General features: G+C 40.7%; 3 protein-coding genes across 3 annotated transcripts; 1 reads left to right on the top strand and 2 right to left on the bottom strand.

Annotated features, from left to right (window-relative positions):
- The first annotated feature begins 129 nt into the window (after window positions 1-129).
- On the top strand, window positions 130-6,863 carry upb1 (beta-ureidopropionase 1). The gene is made up of 10 exons (XM_005802126.2): window positions 130-353; window positions 1,178-1,349; window positions 1,467-1,554; window positions 2,873-2,967; window positions 3,046-3,204; window positions 3,283-3,452; window positions 4,416-4,497; window positions 4,574-4,616; window positions 4,996-5,150; window positions 6,654-6,863. Exons 1-10 carry the CDS (start codon window positions 250-252, stop codon window positions 6,735-6,737), a joined length of 1,152 nt encoding a protein of 383 aa, XP_005802183.1. The 5' UTR covers window positions 130-249; the 3' UTR covers window positions 6,738-6,863.
- Window positions 6,864-7,383: 520 nt separating this feature from the next.
- On the bottom strand, window positions 7,384-11,566 carry gucd1 (guanylyl cyclase domain containing 1). Its single transcript, XM_014469926.2, has 6 exons — window positions 11,235-11,566; window positions 11,020-11,104; window positions 10,683-10,848; window positions 10,511-10,602; window positions 9,103-9,344; window positions 7,384-8,561 (listed from the first exon to the last, which is right to left on the bottom strand). The coding sequence occupies exons 1-6, from the start codon at window positions 11,239-11,241 to the stop codon at window positions 8,470-8,472; spliced, it is 684 nt and encodes a 227-aa protein (XP_014325412.2). The 5' UTR covers window positions 11,242-11,566; the 3' UTR covers window positions 7,384-8,469.
- A 996-nt stretch (window positions 11,567-12,562) lies between these two features.
- LOC102232033 (P2X purinoceptor 4-like) lies at window positions 12,563-17,408 on the bottom strand. Its single transcript, XM_005802160.1, has 12 exons — window positions 17,266-17,408; window positions 17,030-17,177; window positions 16,878-16,949; window positions 16,009-16,081; window positions 15,829-15,925; window positions 15,661-15,741; window positions 15,419-15,560; window positions 13,931-14,067; window positions 13,747-13,840; window positions 13,587-13,652; window positions 13,404-13,508; window positions 12,563-12,707 (listed from the first exon to the last, which is right to left on the bottom strand). The coding sequence occupies exons 1-12, from the start codon at window positions 17,406-17,408 to the stop codon at window positions 12,675-12,677; spliced, it is 1,191 nt and encodes a 396-aa protein (XP_005802217.1). The 3' UTR covers window positions 12,563-12,674.
- Between the last annotated feature and the right edge of the window lie 1,376 nt (window positions 17,409-18,784).

Genomic DNA, 18,784 nt, shown 5'->3' with positions numbered 1-18,784 from the left:
AAATAAACATCCAAATATTCTGGTATAGCCACTCCGAGATTATCAGTGGCCCCCCATCCTGCCACCCCTTTGCAAAACTTTCTAGAGACGCCCCTGTCTGCGCATCCAGTTCGGCCAGTGACCAGCTGCGGCTGCTGCTGGGAAAACACAGATAAGCTGCACAGCGAGTGAAACACGAGCAAACAGAGACAGGAACCGGAGGATACCAGGCGCTGCCGCGGAGGTGCAAGCGCAAAGAAGTCGCAAAAAATGTCCGGATGTGAGTTTGAGTCGCTGGAGAAATCTCTGGAGTCCCACCTTCCGGAGGCCGAGCTGGCGGAAGTGAAACGTCTCCTGTTCGGGAGAGAAACGCCGTGAGTTCTTCGTTTATTGCATTTCTGTTCATGTTGCTGATAGAGCTGTGATTTTTGGTTTTTAACTCTCCGCTTGTTCCTGGTAAATTATTATTCTGCAGGGCGGACTTTGGTCAGGGCCCCTCGGGGCTGCGAAACAACATGCAGAGGGAGAATGAACAGCTGAAACGTTCAAACAATATTAAATCATAAGTAGGGCGAATGATTTGAACTCATTTGTTGGCGCCGCTGGTAAAAACGTGCAAAAACCCTTAAAAATAAAATGTCCACAAAATATGATTTGGTCCAGCTCAACATTTTCTTTCTTTTAATGCTGAAATTCAACCCTAAATGTCAAAGATTCACTTTCGATGGCCGTGTCCCTAAAGTCAGCTGCAGATTCGTGAAGAACGAGTCAAATCTTACTCTGATTCTCCCAACATTTTGTTTAACTTGTGATATTTTTGGCATCTTTGACCTTCGAACCCTCCATGTACCTTCATGCTCCATTACTGTCAACTGGGCATCTTTAAAAGGATCATTTCCCAGTTTTCTTGGCAGATCCATCAGAGTGATTAGGAAGTGTTTCTGACCAGCTTTGTTTTTTTCAAAGTTTTTTTCTGGCATCAAATCGTGTCAGATTTCTGTGATGCCAAGAGAGAGAGAGCATTTTTTTTTCTTCTCAGCTCAAGTGACGTGTTTTGTCAAAGAAACTTCATTCCTTTAGCCTGGGTTAATGTTCCAGTCAACCATTCCAACTCCTGGAAGAGCCTTTCTGTGCAGCATGATGCCGCCGCCGCCGTGCTTCCCTGCTGGGCTCAGACAGGACTCTGATGTTTTCACAGGAAGTTGTCTCTCCCATCCTGCGCCGTGGAAGCTGCAGCCGAGCGCCGGTTTGAGCTGAAAGGCTACACGTTCGACGCTGCGCAGGAGCAGCTGAGGCCGCCCAGAAGAGTCCGAGTGGGCCTGGTTCAGCACCGCATCGTCCTGCCTACCGACGCCCCCATCCTGGACCAGGTCAGCACCACACGTTTCAGATCCAGACGCGGCCAAAGGCCGGCGGATCCGTTTCTCAGTGGTCCAGTGTGGAACGTGCTGGATTGCACACATGAAATCCTCTCCTGCTGCTCGCAGGTCGGCGCCATGCACAGCCGCGTCGGGGAAATCGTGGAGGTAGCCGCCATGTGTGGCGTTAACGTCATCTGCTTCCAGGAGACCTGGAGTGAGTTCACACGGCGAATACACTCACTTAATCTAAAGCTGATTGAGCTTATCGATTGACTGACGACTAATTAGTAAGTGGGAATTTTCTTAAAGGGTTGAGTTTTCTCTTGTGTCAACAGAGCTGACTGTTGATGAAGGGCAACATTTTTATATTCTGAATTTAAAAAAAAAAAGAACAAAACATTATTTTGTGCTACCTGTATTAAACACTGACTGAATAAGCTTTTACTTATTTAAACAGTATAATAGGACAAGAATAAAATGTAACACAGATAGAAGTGCCATCTGTGGTTACTCTGGAAGGAAGGCTAAGGACTTCGCTCCATGGAGAGCATTAAAACTGCATTATGTAACTTTTATTAAAGATAAACTTCATATTTGTTTCATATTCATATTTGTTCAGATTGCCGCCGTGTCGTGACGGCATGGTACAAGACAGATAATTTGTGATAACATCAATCTCCTCCCTGAGCTCCCGACCAAAAACAACCAATGAGAGCCAGGAGGAGGGTCTTAGCGCTGTCAATCAAGCTCATGTTCTCACTGCTAAATGTGTTAATGGTGGAGAAGCAACTTACCGTTAAAGGAAAACAAGGACATAGGTGGTCATCGCTGACAGAGAAACCAGGGGATGAGCGAGGGGGGTGGGAGGGAGGGGGGGGTGAAGGGGGAAATAGAGGTTGTTTATTTCCAACTCCTGGCTCTGATTGGCTGTTTCTGGTTAGCACTGGGAGAAGGCTTATCCATCTCATACTATACTGTCACGACATGTTGACAGTTTTAACAAACATAAAAGCTAATTAAAAACAAAAATTAAAGTTACATTCTGCAGCGTTAGTTCATGACAGCTCTGTAAACCCACCTCACTTAGTGATATGTTTTTTCCATCAATTTTTCTGCATTATCCCTTCTGCTTTTCTGTCATTCCATCCTTGCCTTCGTAGCACATCAGTAATTTGACGCTGCTCCGCCATGCAGTTCAGCCGAAGTGCCGCTGTTTAGTTATAAGCTTAAGGCGAGTGTTAATATTTTTCAAAACAGAACCGCATAAAACGTATTTTGCCTCCCACACCAAATTCTGTTTGGATTGCGTCTCTTGCCCTTTCTGGTATGGACCCGCCATCTTTATTTCTGTATCCACTGGCTCCGCTAAAGGATGACCAACGGCTCCCTCTGCTGGTTGCCAAACTACAACACTAAAAGAAGGTCTGAGCGGACGGTATTAGTTAATCGACTGGAACTAACTTTAATCTAATAGACCATTAAGTGTTTGTAAAAATACTCATGACACATGAACCGGGTCTTTGTGTTTACAGCCATGCCGTTTGCTTTCTGCACTCGGGAGAAAGAGCCGTGGACGGAGTTTGCAGAGTCTGCAGAGGAAGGGAACACCACGCGGTTCTGCCAGGAGGTGAGATAACCCAACGTTGCTGGCGCTAAGGTAATACGACGCGCAACCCTTGCTCCTCTTTCTCATCCTGCCCGCTAGCTCGCCAAAAAATACAACATGGTGGTCATCTCCCCAATTCTTGAGCGAGAGGAGCTGCACAGCACTCTGTGGAACACAGCGGTGGTGATCTCCAATTCAGGAAGCGTGCTGGGGAAGAGTCGGAAGAACCACATTCCCAGGGTCGGAGACTTTAACGAGGTTAGCAGCAGGCACGCCATGAGCTCCCTGCAGCTGTGGAGCTCAGCAGAACACTTGTGTTTCGCTCCTCACCCTTAGTCCACGTATTACATGGAGGGCGACACGGGCCACACGGTGTTCCAGACGCAGTTCGGGAAACTCGCTGTGAATATCTGCTACGGGCGCCACCACCCACTCAACTGGTTCATGTACAGCATGAACGGAGCGGAGATCATCTTCAACCCCTCTGCCACTGTTGGAGCTCTCAGGTAGGAAACGGGATGAGAGAGAGAGAGAGAGAAATGTATAAATAATGATTTGACTACGAGTTTCTGCTGCTCTGTGAGTTCTTCTTCCAAGCATCTATTTCAGCCTTCCCACATGTTCTCATGTCAATGATGATGAATTGTTTATTTTGAACACTTGAAAAAGCAAATGTCATAGAAAAATGATAACTTAAATACGAATACAAATTTTCATTGAGGCTAGGTCTCAAACTGGTTGATTCTCTTCAGAGTAACTTACTTATTAGTAAAATGGGTTTCCTATTTGCAGTTTTAATAATCTTTAAAAAGCCTCATCTGTCAATTCCAAATATGTCTGATACCAATTTTTTTTTTGTGTGTGTGGAATGTTACTAAATATAGCAAGAAAGTCAACAAGTTGGCAGCGGTGGAGCAACTATTGTTGACCACATGTGCACACTGTCAGTAAGTCTTCTCTCACGGCAGAGGAAAACAGGACAGTGGCTGATTTTCAGACCTTAGCGGAGGTAGATATACCATGGCGTATTAGGGTCATTGTCGATGGGAAACTAAAAGAAGAACATTTCTGCCAAAGAACTCAAATTCTCTAGAAAAAAACAAGGACATTTCTAAGCTCCAAAAGTTTCAAATTAACTAGAAACAATGTTGAGATTAAAAACCATGGTGGATAAACAGTTTCCCTGAAATAGCAAGTTGTTTCTCCGTCATTAGCACATTGAGTACACAACGTTGATTGACAGCGCTAAGACCCGCCTCCTTGCTTTGATTGGTTGGTTGTTGACCGGGAGCGGTCCGTTTCTTCAGACGGCAGTAGCAGCTCAGGCAGGACGTGGACTAGCTTGATTTTGTTAGGGCTAGAGCTATATTTTGTGCAGCTTTAATGACATTTGAGAACCAAGTTTGTTCTTTATTGTTGCCAGTGATTTCCTCTGTTTGTGTACGGAAAGCTGTGTTTGTCCTCCACAGTGAGCCCATGTGGCCGATCGAGGCCAGGAATGCAGCGATAGCCAATCACTGCTTTACGTGTGCCATCAACCGTGTTGGGACAGTGAGTTTCTGCAGCACTAGCTGACGTTGACTCAGGAGAACAGATTTAATCATGTAGGAAAATATGTTTTCAACAGGAACACTTCAAAAGTGAATTCACTTCTGGAGATGGAAAGAAAGGTATACAGTTCTTCTCTCAAGTTTAGAATGTTTTTGTGTTTTTCATAACAGTTCAGCAACACAAAGTAGTTACAGCAGCTACCGTGAATGTTTTGTTGTAACCTTATAGGAAGCTGAAACTTTATCACAAGTCTAGTCAAAGTATTTATATCTCTGACCTTCTCACATTTTGTTTTATTCCACTCCGCAACTTCAGTATAATTTAGTTTGAATTTATGTGATAAACCAACCCAAAGCACAATCAATCACATAAAATCCCAATAAAATACAGTGACGTCTGTTTTTGTAACCTGACAAAATGTGAGGAAATCTCCCACCAAAGGAAACGTTTATAAGACAACAACAACAACAACAACAGCTCTTGTGCTTTTCCTTCCAGCTCACCATGACTTTGGTCACTTCTATGGGTCCAGTTATGTGGCTGGTCCTGACGGCAGCCGCACCCCGGGCCTCTCCAGGACCCGTGACGGACTGCTGGTGGTGGAGCTGGATCTGAACCTCAACAGACAAGTCAGCGACAAATGGAGCTTTAAGGTAAAACATTCAGTCTCCTTCAGAGAGCTATCGATTTTTAGTTTAATAATTCAGTGGCAGAAAGTGACAAAAAGTGAAAGTCGTGTTAAAATGATCACTCAGACCGACGTATTCCAGACATTTTGTCTTGTTAATTTTTTGATGATTATGGCTTAGAGTTGACAGAAACTTAAAATTCAGTTTCTCAAATAATTTGATTACGTCACACTAATAAAATAAACTTTTAATAGAGAGGCGTCACTTGTAGAAAAACATATTCATGTACCGTACAGTGCTCTCAGTAGCTGTGTGATCTGCTGGAAAATGAAATCTGCATCTCAGTTAGGAGTGGGCGATATGGACTTAAATGTTTTATAGATATCCTGTGGTGCTATTGTGGTAACAATAAAAGTGACACATCAGTCAAAGTCCCACAAAAGCAAATATGGTTGAGAAACATTACAATTTGTAATACGCTTCTCTAGAACGCCGGTCACATTAAGACGTGTGATTTATATCACTAATCTGCAAACCGTAACAATCATGTTTTCAATTTTATTGATATTTAATGATACACCTTAATTATACAATGAGGAAAAGTGGTTAAAATAAATAAATATAACAATCCAGACAATAAGGACAGGTTTACAACATTTTAAACTTCATTTATTGGAATTTATCTAAATCAAAATTTATCACGATAAAAGATAAACGATACGATAAATTCAGACCCGATCGCCACAAAACTGTTCAGGAGACGGAAGCAAGCTAAAAAAATCTGACAGAGGTTAGCACCATCAGTCGCCCCAAGAGCTAAAACTGAAGGGAAATGAACTTCTCCTGTTTCACATCTCATCCAAAATCTGATCAGAAACAAGAGAAGTCCAGCCTCCGTCCAGAAAAGCACTAGTGGTTGTAAAGTCCTGGACAAACTTGCCTCATATGCAATCCATGTACATGTTGCATCTCAATTTTCTGGAAGTTGTAGTTATGTACTTCATCCTTCCACTCAACTTTCCAATGACATGCTTGGTTGCAGCACTCAACAGGGAGCTTTTGGGATATTTTTTTTTTAGCAGTGATGTTTTGTCATTTTCCCATCTTGTTGAAGGAAGTAATTGACCATCAGCAGCTTTCAACACACCTAAAACATGGCTTTAAGATTTTATTAATCAGAATCTTTTGGTGATATGTTGATTTCCATGAGATGAAAGTCATAATCATCAAAATGAACAGTACAGGCTGCAGGGAAGCAGATGAGCCACATATGGAGACTGTGAGACTTCTGGCTGCCTCTTTCCAGCATAACATTTCATTAAAGGTCACTTACGCTACAAAAAAATGTAACAACAAAAATAAAAAGCACTAGGAAATTATTTGAGTATATCTGTCTGTAATTAATCTAAATGTCTATACATTTTAAGATGCATCTTTTTGACCTCTAGTACTAAATGGTTATTAGTATAATGACTGCATTCTCATCTACAGTTCAACTGATTCTGCTTCCTGTACCTTATTTTGCAGATGACTGGGCGGTATGCAGAGTATGCAGAAAAACTGGGAGAGGCTGTAAGACCTGACTTCAAACCCAAATTAATAAAGGAGTAGAACGCATTTCCTCACAAAGAGCAGCACCCTCTATGATCAAGTGATTGTTCAGTTCAGTAAAAATCTGCTTGAAGATTTAATGCAGTCACTTCTGATAGCAAGTAAAGGCACCCTGGTCTCAACATATGCAAGTGTGTGGTAAATTAACTATAAGCTGGTAATTAATAAATTAAAGGGTCCACTTGGGTTGGACTAAATAAAAAAAAAAATCTTTTCATAATTTATCCTCCTTTAGTTGAGTAAAAAATAAAAATTTTTAAAGGGGCAGTATTATGTTTTTGCAAGCATATAGTGTCATTTTATAGCAGAATCAAGTAACTGTGTTACCTTCAGTTGCTATAAAAAAAGTTATGTATAAATATCAAATATGACTCAAAAGAAATTTGACTTTGAAATTGAGCCTCTGTCTCTTTAAAAAGTCCTGCTCTTTCTGAAGCTCCGCCTTCAGGAAGTCATTCAGCTGTCTTGTCCAGCTGAATGGTTGCCACGGGAGATTAAAGGATTTCTCAAAATGCACGAAATAATCAGAGCAACACTCCAGATGTTTTTGATGACATAACATAACCATCAAAAAAGTGAATTTTACATAACACCGCCCCTTTAAGATATTTTATTGACTACCTAAAGAGACAGACTGAACGCAGCGTGTGTGGAAATCTTTTAATTACAGCTCATAATAAATGCAGTTCTATGTTTTAAAAAAAAAATAAAGATTGTGGTTTTAAAACGTGCCGTTTGTTTCCACCAGAGAGCACGAGCAGACGGCGCGGACATTTTGTAGCACTAGAAAAAGATTCACTTTTAAATAACACAATCGAGTCTGGTATGAAAAAAACAAAACAAAAAGAAATGTAGTGCAAAGACGTATATACATTACCGCAACTTAAAAAAAATAAATAAATAAAACTGAGAGGCAATGAGAAAAAATCACCTAGAGTTAGTAGAATCCATCCGATCGACATCGACCCGAGACAAATCGCTTTGACTCGTGTCGTTTCTCCAGTAAAGTTAGTGAACCCAACAAACCTTTGTCTCTCGGTGTCGCGCGGAGTCTGGCAGACAGAACACACTGTGTTGATCCAGAGCTGGTACGCTTCAGAACGTTGAATACCTGAGACGATCAAAACACCGCCACGCTCCGTTTTCCCTGTTCCTAGACTCTTGTGGATGAAAAGGGAGCGGTGGGGTCTTCCTAAAAGGCAGGTAGAGGCGAGGCTGGAGGGCACAGGGGGTTAAAGGTGAGCAGCTTCACATCAATAACAATCACAACAAGTAGAGTAAATGCACAATACTCTCAGTCATGAAGAGAAGCCCTGAATAATGCGCATGTCAGTCCCTGGTAATTCACATTCGACGCCCCGTTTTCCCCAAATAATTCCTCCAAACTCCGAGGAGTTTTAACGGCTCCACTGATCCGCTGAGCGGGAACGGTTGTAGATGTCAAAATTTAAAATAGTACAATTAGTACAGTAAAATACTGTACTATGTCACAGTAACACTCTGCTCATCTTACGCAGTGGAGTAGAAAAATAATTCATCTGAGATGAAGAGGTTTTGGCTTGTGAACATTTACATCCATCAGTGGGGTGAACTGTTGAGGTGTGGAGCGAGATGGGAAGAAAAAAGAAAAGCTGGCTGTAGTTCTGACAGCAGACCAGAGGTGGCGCCGCTGGACCTGGGAGCTGCTGAAGTCAGGCTGATGATGAAGAGCCAAGGTCGTTATCGTTGTCCATCAGCTCTGTTTGAAGACCAAGAGGATGTCCTCATCTGTTCCGTAGCTCCGCCTGGCCTCCTCAAAGTTACCAACGCTGGTGCAACACACACCTGGATAACACACGCGCACACACACACACACACGAAGGTTAAAAACAATAAGTGTTAGTAGGAGTTAGTATTAGTTAGAAAAACAGTATGAAGGCTGCAACTAATGATTATTTTAGCAATCGATTATTATATCAATACATTTTTAAAACAAAAGAATATTTTCTTGCCTAAAACACAGTAACATTTCTCTAGTGAATGTTTGCTCATTTGTAGCAAAGGATGCTTAAACCACATGTGGAAAGCTCCTTTCTGCTTGACTTATCACCACAGTGTGGAGCTGATTGTTTTTTCTATTAACTGAATAATAACTGGGTAGCAAAAGGTGCTTAACAACTGAAAATGAGCATTGCTTAAATGCTGCCTGCAGCCTAATGAAAATGAAAAAGTCGGATTTTAGAAGTTAAACTGTTCTATACGGTTTCACACAAGGAGGAAGCAGCAGTTTTTGATCAGTCTTATCAACGTCTGGTGAAAACTAAGCATGAACCGACACAGAACTGTGAAACCGCATTCCCCCTGTTGAACAAACTAGGTCACTCACGGTCGTTATAAGCAGGGTTGTTGTAGAAGACGCAGCCGGAGGTCCTGTTGAAGCCGCACACGACCACAAAGTGGCCCTGGTACTCCGGCTTCCTGCAGAAACACTTCTGCCCCACGGGCAGGAAGCAGCAGTATTTGACGGGCGAAGAGCACGACTCGCACGTCAGGACAACGGCGTTGACCAGCACGATGGCCACGTGACCCTGCTCCAGATGAGACTGGATTTCCTGAATGGTTACTGAACTAGAAAAAAAAAAAGAAAAGCAAAACTTGATTATTGAGCAAAAGCTGGCAGCGGAACTGGGGATGGAGAGAGAAGCTATAGATTCGACAGAATATGATAAGCAGCCACAAAGGAAACTGAAAATCTGATATTTTATAGTTAGAAACGCAGCAGTACTATGTCACAGTAACACTCTTCGGTGTGTATATGGTTACTGAAGGGAAAAACAAACAAACTCGTAACTCCTTATAGAACCACTGAGGTGTGACACTAAACCTACAGTTTACTTTTTTGTTTAATTGTTTTGAATAATCTAGTTACAGAACACACTGGATTGAGACATTTCTCACATACAAATCCTCATTTAAGATGCTAAAGACAGTTTAAAATGTCAGCCCTGTAATTTGAAATTTGTTTTGGAATAAGAGTGAAAATCCTGCTGAGCATCACTGGCTGCTTTCTAACAAACACCACATATAAATGGTGATGAATCAGAAATGCCTTTTCAGGTTCCTCTGTAAATATAGACATATTTAACAACTTAACATCATTTATATCATATTTTATAGCCATTATTTATTCTGAAATAATCAGTTAAAGGCATTTTCATATGGCAAACTTCTACATTTTAAGGGATGCAAAAAATAAAGAAATTAGCTGTAATCCCCTCATATTTTATTTTTACTACTTTAAACATTTTTATTTTTTTACATTTGCTAAAACGTCACCATGTTCTGACAGAAATGCACCGCCCCCAGTCAATGACAACCAATCAGAGCCTAGAGGAGAGTCTTAGCGCTGTCAGTAACGCTAATGTATGAGCTACTCAACGTGCCAACGGCAGAGAAACAACTTAGTTACAGAAAAACTGTTTGTCCACTGTTATCGGTGGCTATGCTAACTAGCCTTAGCTTTCATGGGAGGCTGAGCTGACGGAGGGAGAAGATGTAGCGTAACAGGAGTTGAGCAGCGAATACGTGAATGTTATTATTGCTAAAACCTTCATCCTGCCTCTTATTGGTTCTTTCTGAATTTCTGTAGTTGGCACTCGGAGAAAGCTGAGGAGCTCAATTTGTTTCAAAGATTATCTGTCAGAAACAACACAGTGACAGTTTTAACAAATATGTAAAAAATAAAAGTTACATACTTTAAAAGGTCTTGAAGAGAGAATAAACTGAAAACTCACCACTTCTTCACCACCACACCTTTGCTTTCCGCCTTGAGGAACAGTCTGTTCACCCGGTCTTCCTCCGTATCGAAATGTTTCTTATAGAACGACTGTGAACCACACCAGAAGACATTCATTCATGCACAGATCATAGAGAGATTGGAGTGTGCGCTCAGACTCTGGAGCATACCTGGTTTTTAAAGCCTTTATCTACACCAAGAGTCTGCGTGCAAAAGCAGTGTTTGACCCCTAGGTGACACATGAGGTAGGCCAGGTCAATTGTCCACACGCTCTCCGTCAGCCGCAGCTCCCAGCATGCTCTCTGGAACTCCTCATCACTCACCGGGTGCAGGTACCTGTCAGACAACACCCCGGGTTTCACCAAAAAATGACTGACTTTGTTCGTACCGGCAACCCTGAGGCGGTTTCACTTTTACTTTAAACATTTTTCCAGTAGGACAGCTCCGTTAGGTCTCTGATGTGTTCAGTGACTGGTTTCAAAGAATGAATAACAAAGCAAAACTTACTTCAGAACCATCCTGGAGCAGGCTAAGCCACAGTCCCAGTGGTACAGCTGCCGAATGACAGGTACATTCAGCAGGATGGCATCCTCTGAGAAAACCAGCCGTGTTAGTTTCCCTTAACAAAAGGCTCCAGAAAACCATAAAAACCTAAGAGCCCATTAAAGATGTAAAACTTGGTTCATATAAAAGAGTGTTGCTATCAGGTGTGTTTGTCTCACCTGTCATTCTGCTGGCTTCTGTCGTTGTTAGGAGGCCAGCTAAGTCAGGACGAGGTGGGGAGCCTTGTTTACCACACTGAAGGCGGGGTTAGCTTCCCTCATCGATGCTAACAAACTGAGCTGCACAGCTGTTAGCTTAGCTCCCACTGTAACACCGCTGACATGCTAGCTGCTTACAAATTGAAGACAGCTACTAGACGAACTCCCAGAAAAACATTCAATTATCAACTACAGCAGCAAAACAACGAGAGGGAAGGACGTTACTTCTCCCTCTTTCTCCTGCCTCCCTTCCCAGCTGTTCGCTAGCTTACTCTGAAAAGCTGCTTGTGTTGTCCGGTAGTATTATACCGCCCCCTGCGGTGCGGCGGAGTCTCCCCGAAAGGTACGTAAACAATAATAAACATTTAATTTTTGGATTTTATGGAAAGAATGCGAACGCTGACAGAAAATAGACAATTAATCTAATTATTACATTTGGCAACTTTTATATTCACAAATGTAAGTTTTCATCATCTTCAACATTCATTTATTTTTTACAGTTTTGAGAAAATTCAGCTATTTATCCACTATCTCAAAGAGTGCAAATACAAAAGTTGTAAACACATATAAACGTTGTAAGTCATTGACTATTTTTAATTTATCATAATTTCTGTAATGTCTGCTTTCTGTTTGTTAACTTTATTTTGTTTTTGTACCAATGTGTTTACTGTAGAATCCTGGAAGAGTTGCCCTCCTCTTGTCAGTCACGCCGCTTTAGAAGTGATCAAGATAGATTGAGGTAAAATGTTTGACCTTTTTAATATTATTTAATTAATAGAGAACTCTTTATCCTGACCAGAAGAGGCATGCCTTAAAATTTTAACATCTACGTATGACAGGAGGAATTACATCAGAACAATGTTACTGATTAATAAATGACTCTGCAGATTGTGAAATCCTTATCTTAATTTTAAAAAATAGGAAAGAAAAAGAAAACTCGAAGAGTAAAACTGAATCATATTATAAAACCTTTTTGTGTGCCCTGTTCAAACACACAAAGATGTACATACATCCGAATAAAAAAATAATAAATGAATGAATATGTATGCACTGTTGAATCTTCTTTACAGAGAAAATTTATTTGAGTTCTGTTTGTTAATACCTGCATGTGAAATATATTTGGGGTATTCTACAGCCTGATTTGAATTTTGAATGCAACACAATTTTTAAAAAAATGTAAAAGATTTTAAAGGATATTTTGAAAACAACATTTCATCATTTATTTATACTTGCTTTATTGTCGCAGGGTGAAGAGGCAGATGGAACAAAAAAAAATCACCAGCCTTCCCTTTACACACATGAACAGTTTTATTTAAGGCTTCTGACAATCTATCTGTGACATTTTTAGAGCAAGAATGAATTTATATGAAGAAAATGAATTCTCATGCTGACTCCAGGCTGCTACTGGGTTCCATACGTTGTGCTCAGTGATGCCTGGATTCAGAAAAAGTAAGAAGGAAAATAAATCAGATGTTAAAAGTGATTCGTTGGAAAACATTGCATAGCTCCTCCATGTTTAGTTTTAAACACGCAGGAGCTTAAAATGATTGTCACGTGTAATTATTATTATGTGTGTATTTTTATGTGTATGTTTACACTTCTAACAATATGAACAAAAGTAAGAGGAATATGCTAAAGATGAAGCTGGTATAATGGAAGCTGGTTCTGCACCAGCCATTGTAGGAAGAAAAAAAAGAGAAGAAATTTACACCAAAAAACTCTGGAATTTAGAAATTAATCTTGGAACTTTTGTAGAGAAACTGTGGAAATTTATATTTCAAAAGTAAAAAATGTTGACTTTTCAAACTCAGAAACGTTCATGTTTTTTTTTTTCTACTGTAACAGGCAGCACTCAGTTACACAACTTGTTCTCTTGATGAGGGAATAACATTGTAACATGATGTAAAGCTCAAAAAAGTTGATTTTACTTGATACTGCCGCTTTAAGACGTTCCAAAGATTTTTCAGTATGTGTACATGTCCTTATTTAACCATTTTAAGAACAATATATTAAATACTCCAACTAACTGAAATAGTCACATGTTTCTGTCACTGCTTTTTTCATGGTTAGAGGCTGAAACGTTTTGGGAAGCACACGCTAAAGTGCAAAGTATGAGAGAACACCTCTCACCGATTCGGCCTCAGATTCCTCAACCAGATACGTTGATTTCTGTCTGCTGTAAAGATCTCTCTTCTTCATGCAGGTCAATATGAACCAGTCTGCAAGCATGGGAACCTAATGGGGACATATGAAGATGCTCACATTCTGCTTGTCGTCTATTTGCTGGGAGCAGCAACACACATCTTCACTCACCAAACTCAGAAAGGACAAAGCTGCACCCAGGTTCACAATGGTCGGTACAATTCCAAATTTCCCCGCCTGCAGCAACACAAATTCATCCAAATCAGTGGAAAGTGAACAGAAGCAAAGTTACTCAAGAGTCCTTCTAATTTCATAATCTGCTGAGCCTCACCGTTCCAAACACGATGACGTCAAAACGGATCCCGTACGCTTTGATCAACGTTCTCACTTCCTCTCCCTCTGCCGTCCTGTAGTACTTTGCAAACCTAAAGAAATGGGTTTTATTAGTTTGTTTCCCCAACGTTTGTTCTTTTCCGGAAAAAAACATAGAAGGTGTCTATGGAAAACAGATTCACCTGAAGTTGTACCCCGGGGCAACATTGTTGACTGGATGTTTGTTGTCCAGCCTGCGGAAGGTGTACTTGGGATAACACTTCCTTGCCCACCAGTCCAGGTCGCAGCTCCAGTCAATAAGAATACCCAGAACACCGCCCTTTAAAACATGCAACGCAAAAAAAAGTGATAGAAAAAAAACACAAACACAGAGACAATCACACGACAACAATGGCAAAACAATAAAAAGGCTACGAAATATCCTTACAAATATTATTTAAAAAATTATCATTATCCATGTACTTTTAAAATGTATCTGAATAATGGTGTAGTTAGCTATAATTATGGTGCCTTGCAAATAGGCAATAAGCAATAAATCGATTAATGGCACAACATGATAAATTGAAACATGATCAGTTAAAACAAACTCAATAATTTCCAGTTGGGTGACTTATCATTTTTCTCTTTTCTCTCTCTCTCTGCTTGTACCAAAAACTGGATGACAAAAAGTCTCGTATCTGGTGTTTCGGTCTCAACTAGCGCTTTTTTTGAAGGACAATTTTGTTTACAGAAATGTCATAATTCATTTTATTTGTTGTTTTATTTATTTATTTATTTTGGATATTTAAAATGTCTCCAGGTACAGTGTTAAATAAATTTAAAATGTATTGATCTTTGAGAATGCGTTCTTGAATTATTATGACATTACCATAGTATGACATGAAAACAAATATATTATCACTTATTGAGATAAATTCATGGGACGATTTGTCATCCAGTAAAACTTGTTATCATGACAGGCCTAGTTGAAATAGTGCTTATGCTCTTCCAACAGCTTAACATGTTGACAGAAAAACTTTAATGTATTTATTTGTGTTTTTTGTGACAAACTAAAACAAAGTTGCACATAATTCTAAAGGGAAAGGAAAATGATAGTCAAAATCAAGTAAACCATATCTGTGAAATGGAAGGAAAACAACACGAGTTTCAAAAGTTGTTCACTTTGCGACGTTATGTTACGTTTAGTCTTTCCAAAGTAACTCAGTTTAGTTTTTTGCTGCAGTGACAGCAGCAGAGTTTTAGCAGATGCATTTACCAGCGCAGCACATCTGAAGGCCGACACTGGATGGAGAGCATCAGTGAACAAGTCTGTTTTGTTTTCTTTGCGTTACCACATGTTATGAAATGGACTAATGCACAGACTTTGACTGGGACATTCTAATACAAAGTTAGATTTAAATAACTGCACTGCAGATCCGGCTGCATGTTTAGGGTTGTGGTCCTGCTGGAAGGTGGATCTCCACCCAAAGTGTCACGGTCGTCTTTCAGAATTTGGTCTGTTTTCCTTTCTTTTCATACTTATGCACTTCTTTGTTTTGGTCTATTATGGAAAACTGCATTGAAATCCATTGAATTTTGAGTTTGCGGCATGATAAAAAAAAGTGGAAAAAGTCAGAGGGAATGAATACTTTTGAATCCACTGTCAGTGGTAATTATTCTGAGTACCGTACCTTCACAGCCATGTCCTGGAAGTCCTCGCCGGCTTCAGAGACGATGTGCTTCAGGCGGAAGATGGGACAGTTGGGGTGCGTTTGGCGGTTGAACTCGCACGTCTTCAGATACGTGGAGTTAATGTGAGACAGTATGTTTCTTCTGGAGGAGGGAAGACAAGCATTTTTGCTAAAATCCCACTCAATAAAACCGCTTCCTGCAGGAGTTGTTTTCTTTCTACATTCAGATGTAGTATGCTCACTTGTGAAAGTTGAACTTTGGGTAGGTGATGCTGTTTTTGATCAGCACAGTGAAGTTTTCAGCCTCCGCCAGAAGTGCTCGCCTGTTCGGCAGGGAAACGGCACGGTTAGCCTCGTCTTAAAAACCATAAACCATCCTATAAATCCTGCAGTATGACGTCGGCTCTCACTTGGGTAGGTTGGTGTCTATTTCCAGGGGACACCAGGAGAGAACCTCACAGGTCTTGACAGTGGAGGAATAGTTTTCACACAGTCCTGTCCGTATACCTGAGGGAGAAGGATCGTCATGGTGCATGATGTGATGCTTTGTAAAGCTGGTATATAAAGGTATATTTGGGCCTGAGGCGTACCATTCCCTCGAGGATCATTATAACCCTCCACACAGTCACAGTCGTCCACACAGGTAGTGGAAGGGGTTGGAAGCTGGAAAGGAAATTTGCAGGGACAATGCTAAAGTTTTTTTTACGTTACTAGAGTTCATTTATGGTTTTCCATGTCTGCCTCCTTTACGGGGGATAAGAAGACAGACCTATAGGTCTTGACTTTAAAGGCTGATGCTGATTCAACAACCGGAGTTAGTTTTGCACTGCAACATAACATAACGTAACCTTTTCCCTACAGTTTTCTCGAGTTCATTTTCCGTTTTCTTGAGATAATGAGAGAAAACAGTTTCTAGAAAACATTATCTAGTTAAGTTAATCTTCAGTTTTCAGTTAACTTAATTTCCCAATGGTTTTATTGAGATAAGGGGTTAATCTAAAAAAAAAAAGGAAAATATACTCGTTATCTCAAGAAACGCTTAGAGAAAGAGTACACATGCGAGTACGATCGCTCTCGCCTTAAGTAACTGTAAACTCGTACGTGTTCTGAAAGCAGTTTTCAACAGGACTAACACCAAACACCAGATTGTTGAGATGGTGGGAAAATTTGACAGGGTCACACAGATCGACAGAACATTACTACTTGGGACTTCCATGATCTGATATACTGAGCCCTGATGACCAAAAAAAGCCCAACCAGTTCAAATAGAAATGAATTACATGGAAATCATGCAAAAGTTTGAAGAACACTGTCCCCATGATTATAGAGATGAAAGTACCTGCAGTGCAAAGAGGGGGGTTGGGGGGGACAGTATCCTTCATCATATTACTGATAATGACTCAGTTAGAACATGCTCTGGATGTTAATACATTTAAACACTCTAAACATTTAGTCCTACCTCAGGACAGCGTGACTGGGTTTGCCCGGGGGTCATGACCATGTTCGTCATCACGAAGAATGAATCATCTCCCTGTTGGACAGAGGTCCAAGACTCTAATCACAGTCATTTGGTAGCAAAACTTCAGGCAGAGCCCGGAACATTCTAGATACCTGTGGGGGGATGTTGTAATCCACCACGTCCCAAAAACGAGGCTGCATGTTGGAGATGTTGGTAAAGGCAAAGCCCTTCACTTTAGTCGTGACAGTACTGATGACAGATTCTCTGTCCTGGTACGCTTTCTGCACCACACACACATACCTGCAGCAGGCGGCAGCCATGGTGGAGCTCATAAAACCATAAAAAGTATGGCTATTGGTTTATGTTTTTTAAAAATGTTCAGACTTACCCCACCACATACAGCAGCAACAAGAACTGCGTGAACCTGAAGACAAATCCGACACGTATGCTGGGAATAATCAGAGTTTTTGGCGTTTCATAGTCAAACGCATAATGTAGAAAGCCCTGGCAGCAGCCTGTCGACTTACTCATCGCTGCACCACATACAATAACGAACTGAGCGATCTCGATAAATGGACAGTTGCTGCCTTTATTCAAATCTTTATATTCAAATCATGCTGGACGTGGACACGTAACACCCAACAGCGGTGTGTTTGAGCAAACCCTTCACAGAAAGGACTGGATACGTTTTCTTGTCTAGCTCTGTGCTAACAGCTTTCTTGGCATTGATAGATATGTTTGTGTTGCATTGTTTGGGTGAATTGGGTAATTTTGACTTTCATTCTGGTTTGATATTGAAATTGTGTCGCAATAATTTTTCATTGGGAAACGGTAAAACAATTGAAGCCATAAGACAAAATTCTCAAATGTGAAGTGTGGAAACAGTAAAAAAGGTCAGAAGGCATGTTAAAAAAAAACTGTCAGCCAACATATTGCAAGGTATTTGTTTTTAGTTTCTGAGAGAGTTCTCAAAAAATGGATAACAAGCACTTGATTATCTATTTTTTCCCTTGGATGTTGGCAAGGTTTTGGCTGCATGTCGTCTTCAGCTCGACACCTGCACAGACCAGCCAATCAGAAGCAGACCAGACAATCACCCCCAAAAAGGAAACATCTACCTGGAGCGCTACCAATCTAAATCCAATCAGCAATGCTCAAAAAACAGTAATATACACACACAATCTACAGAAATACATGCCATACTGCACCCCTATACAGGTGAAAACAATCTGTACCAAGAGATTTACTTGCTATACTAATTTGTAATATGACTCAAGAAAAGGGTTTTTGAAAACCAGAATATCCAGGCCAGCTCAAAGATTTCTGGTCTAGCATCCTGGAAAGAAAGCATTTCTGACATTTCATCAGAGGTATCTGGAAAGTTATCAAGATTATCCAGGAGGAGAGACACACAAACATCTGAATCTTGAAGGAGGCTGGTCTTCCTACCATCACTATATACACTTCCATTGATCAGAAAATTGTGCAAATTGGAATTACAAATTAAGTTTGGAATTAAGTTACATGTTTGACTTAACATGTAACTTAACTTAAATGAACTTAAATTTGCTTTATTGTCCTGATCTGTGGGCAGGCTTGACGTTTCTCTCAGAGTGTATCTGAAGGTGACATGTAAATGTGTGGAGAGACATTGGAACAATGGTATCATTGTGCATGCTGCACTTTGTCCAAGTCTCTAGAGTGGAGAACTTTTTGCATGACAGACAGACAGACAGACAGACAGACAGACAGACAGACAGACAGACAGACAGACAGACAGACAGACAGACAGACAGACAGACAGACAGACAGACAGACAGACAGACAGACAGCCTCACTCTCCAGTCATGCATTGCTCACAGAGTGACATGGTCGGTGTGTTATATAATGGGCTGTATGCTGGGTCC

This window comes from Xiphophorus maculatus, chromosome 11, assembly GCF_002775205.1.
Source record: "Xiphophorus maculatus strain JP 163 A chromosome 11, X_maculatus-5.0-male, whole genome shotgun sequence".
Taxonomy (NCBI): Eukaryota; Metazoa; Chordata; class Actinopteri; order Cyprinodontiformes; family Poeciliidae; genus Xiphophorus; species Xiphophorus maculatus.
This window is presented reverse-complemented; position numbering and strand designations above follow the sequence as displayed.

Excerpts from the sequence above, each read along its gene's own strand:
- upb1 (XM_005802126.2), top strand. The coding sequence starts at position 250 with ATGTCCGGATGTGAGTTTGAGTCGCTGGAGAAATCTCTGGAGTCCCAC. Across the intron at positions 2,968-3,045 it reads CCACGCGGTTCTGCCAGGAG|CTCGCCAAAAAATACAACAT; the intron begins GTGAGATAACCC and ends CCTGCCCGCTAG. Across the intron at positions 3,453-4,415 it reads GCCACTGTTGGAGCTCTCAG|TGAGCCCATGTGGCCGATCG; the intron begins GTAGGAAACGGG and ends TGTCCTCCACAG.
- gucd1 (XM_014469926.2), bottom strand. Across the intron at positions 10,849-11,019 it reads TGCTCCAGGATGGTTCTGAA|GTACCTGCACCCGGTGAGTG; the intron begins GTAAGTTTTGCT and ends GTTGTCTGACAG. Across the intron at positions 8,562-9,102 it reads CAACCCTGCTTATAACGACC|GTGTGTGTTGCACCAGCGTT; the intron begins GTGAGTGACCTA and ends TGTGTTATCCAG.
- LOC102232033 (XM_005802160.1), bottom strand. The coding sequence starts at position 17,408 with ATGAGTAAGTCGACAGGCTGCTGCCAGGGCTTTCTACATTATGCGTTT. Across the intron at positions 13,653-13,746 it reads ACGTCATCGTGTTTGGAACG|GCGGGGAAATTTGGAATTGT; the intron begins GTGAGGCTCAGC and ends GTGTTGCTGCAG. Across the intron at positions 13,509-13,586 it reads CTTTGTCCTTTCTGAGTTTG|GTTCCCATGCTTGCAGACTG; the intron begins GTGAGTGAAGAT and ends TGTCCCCATTAG.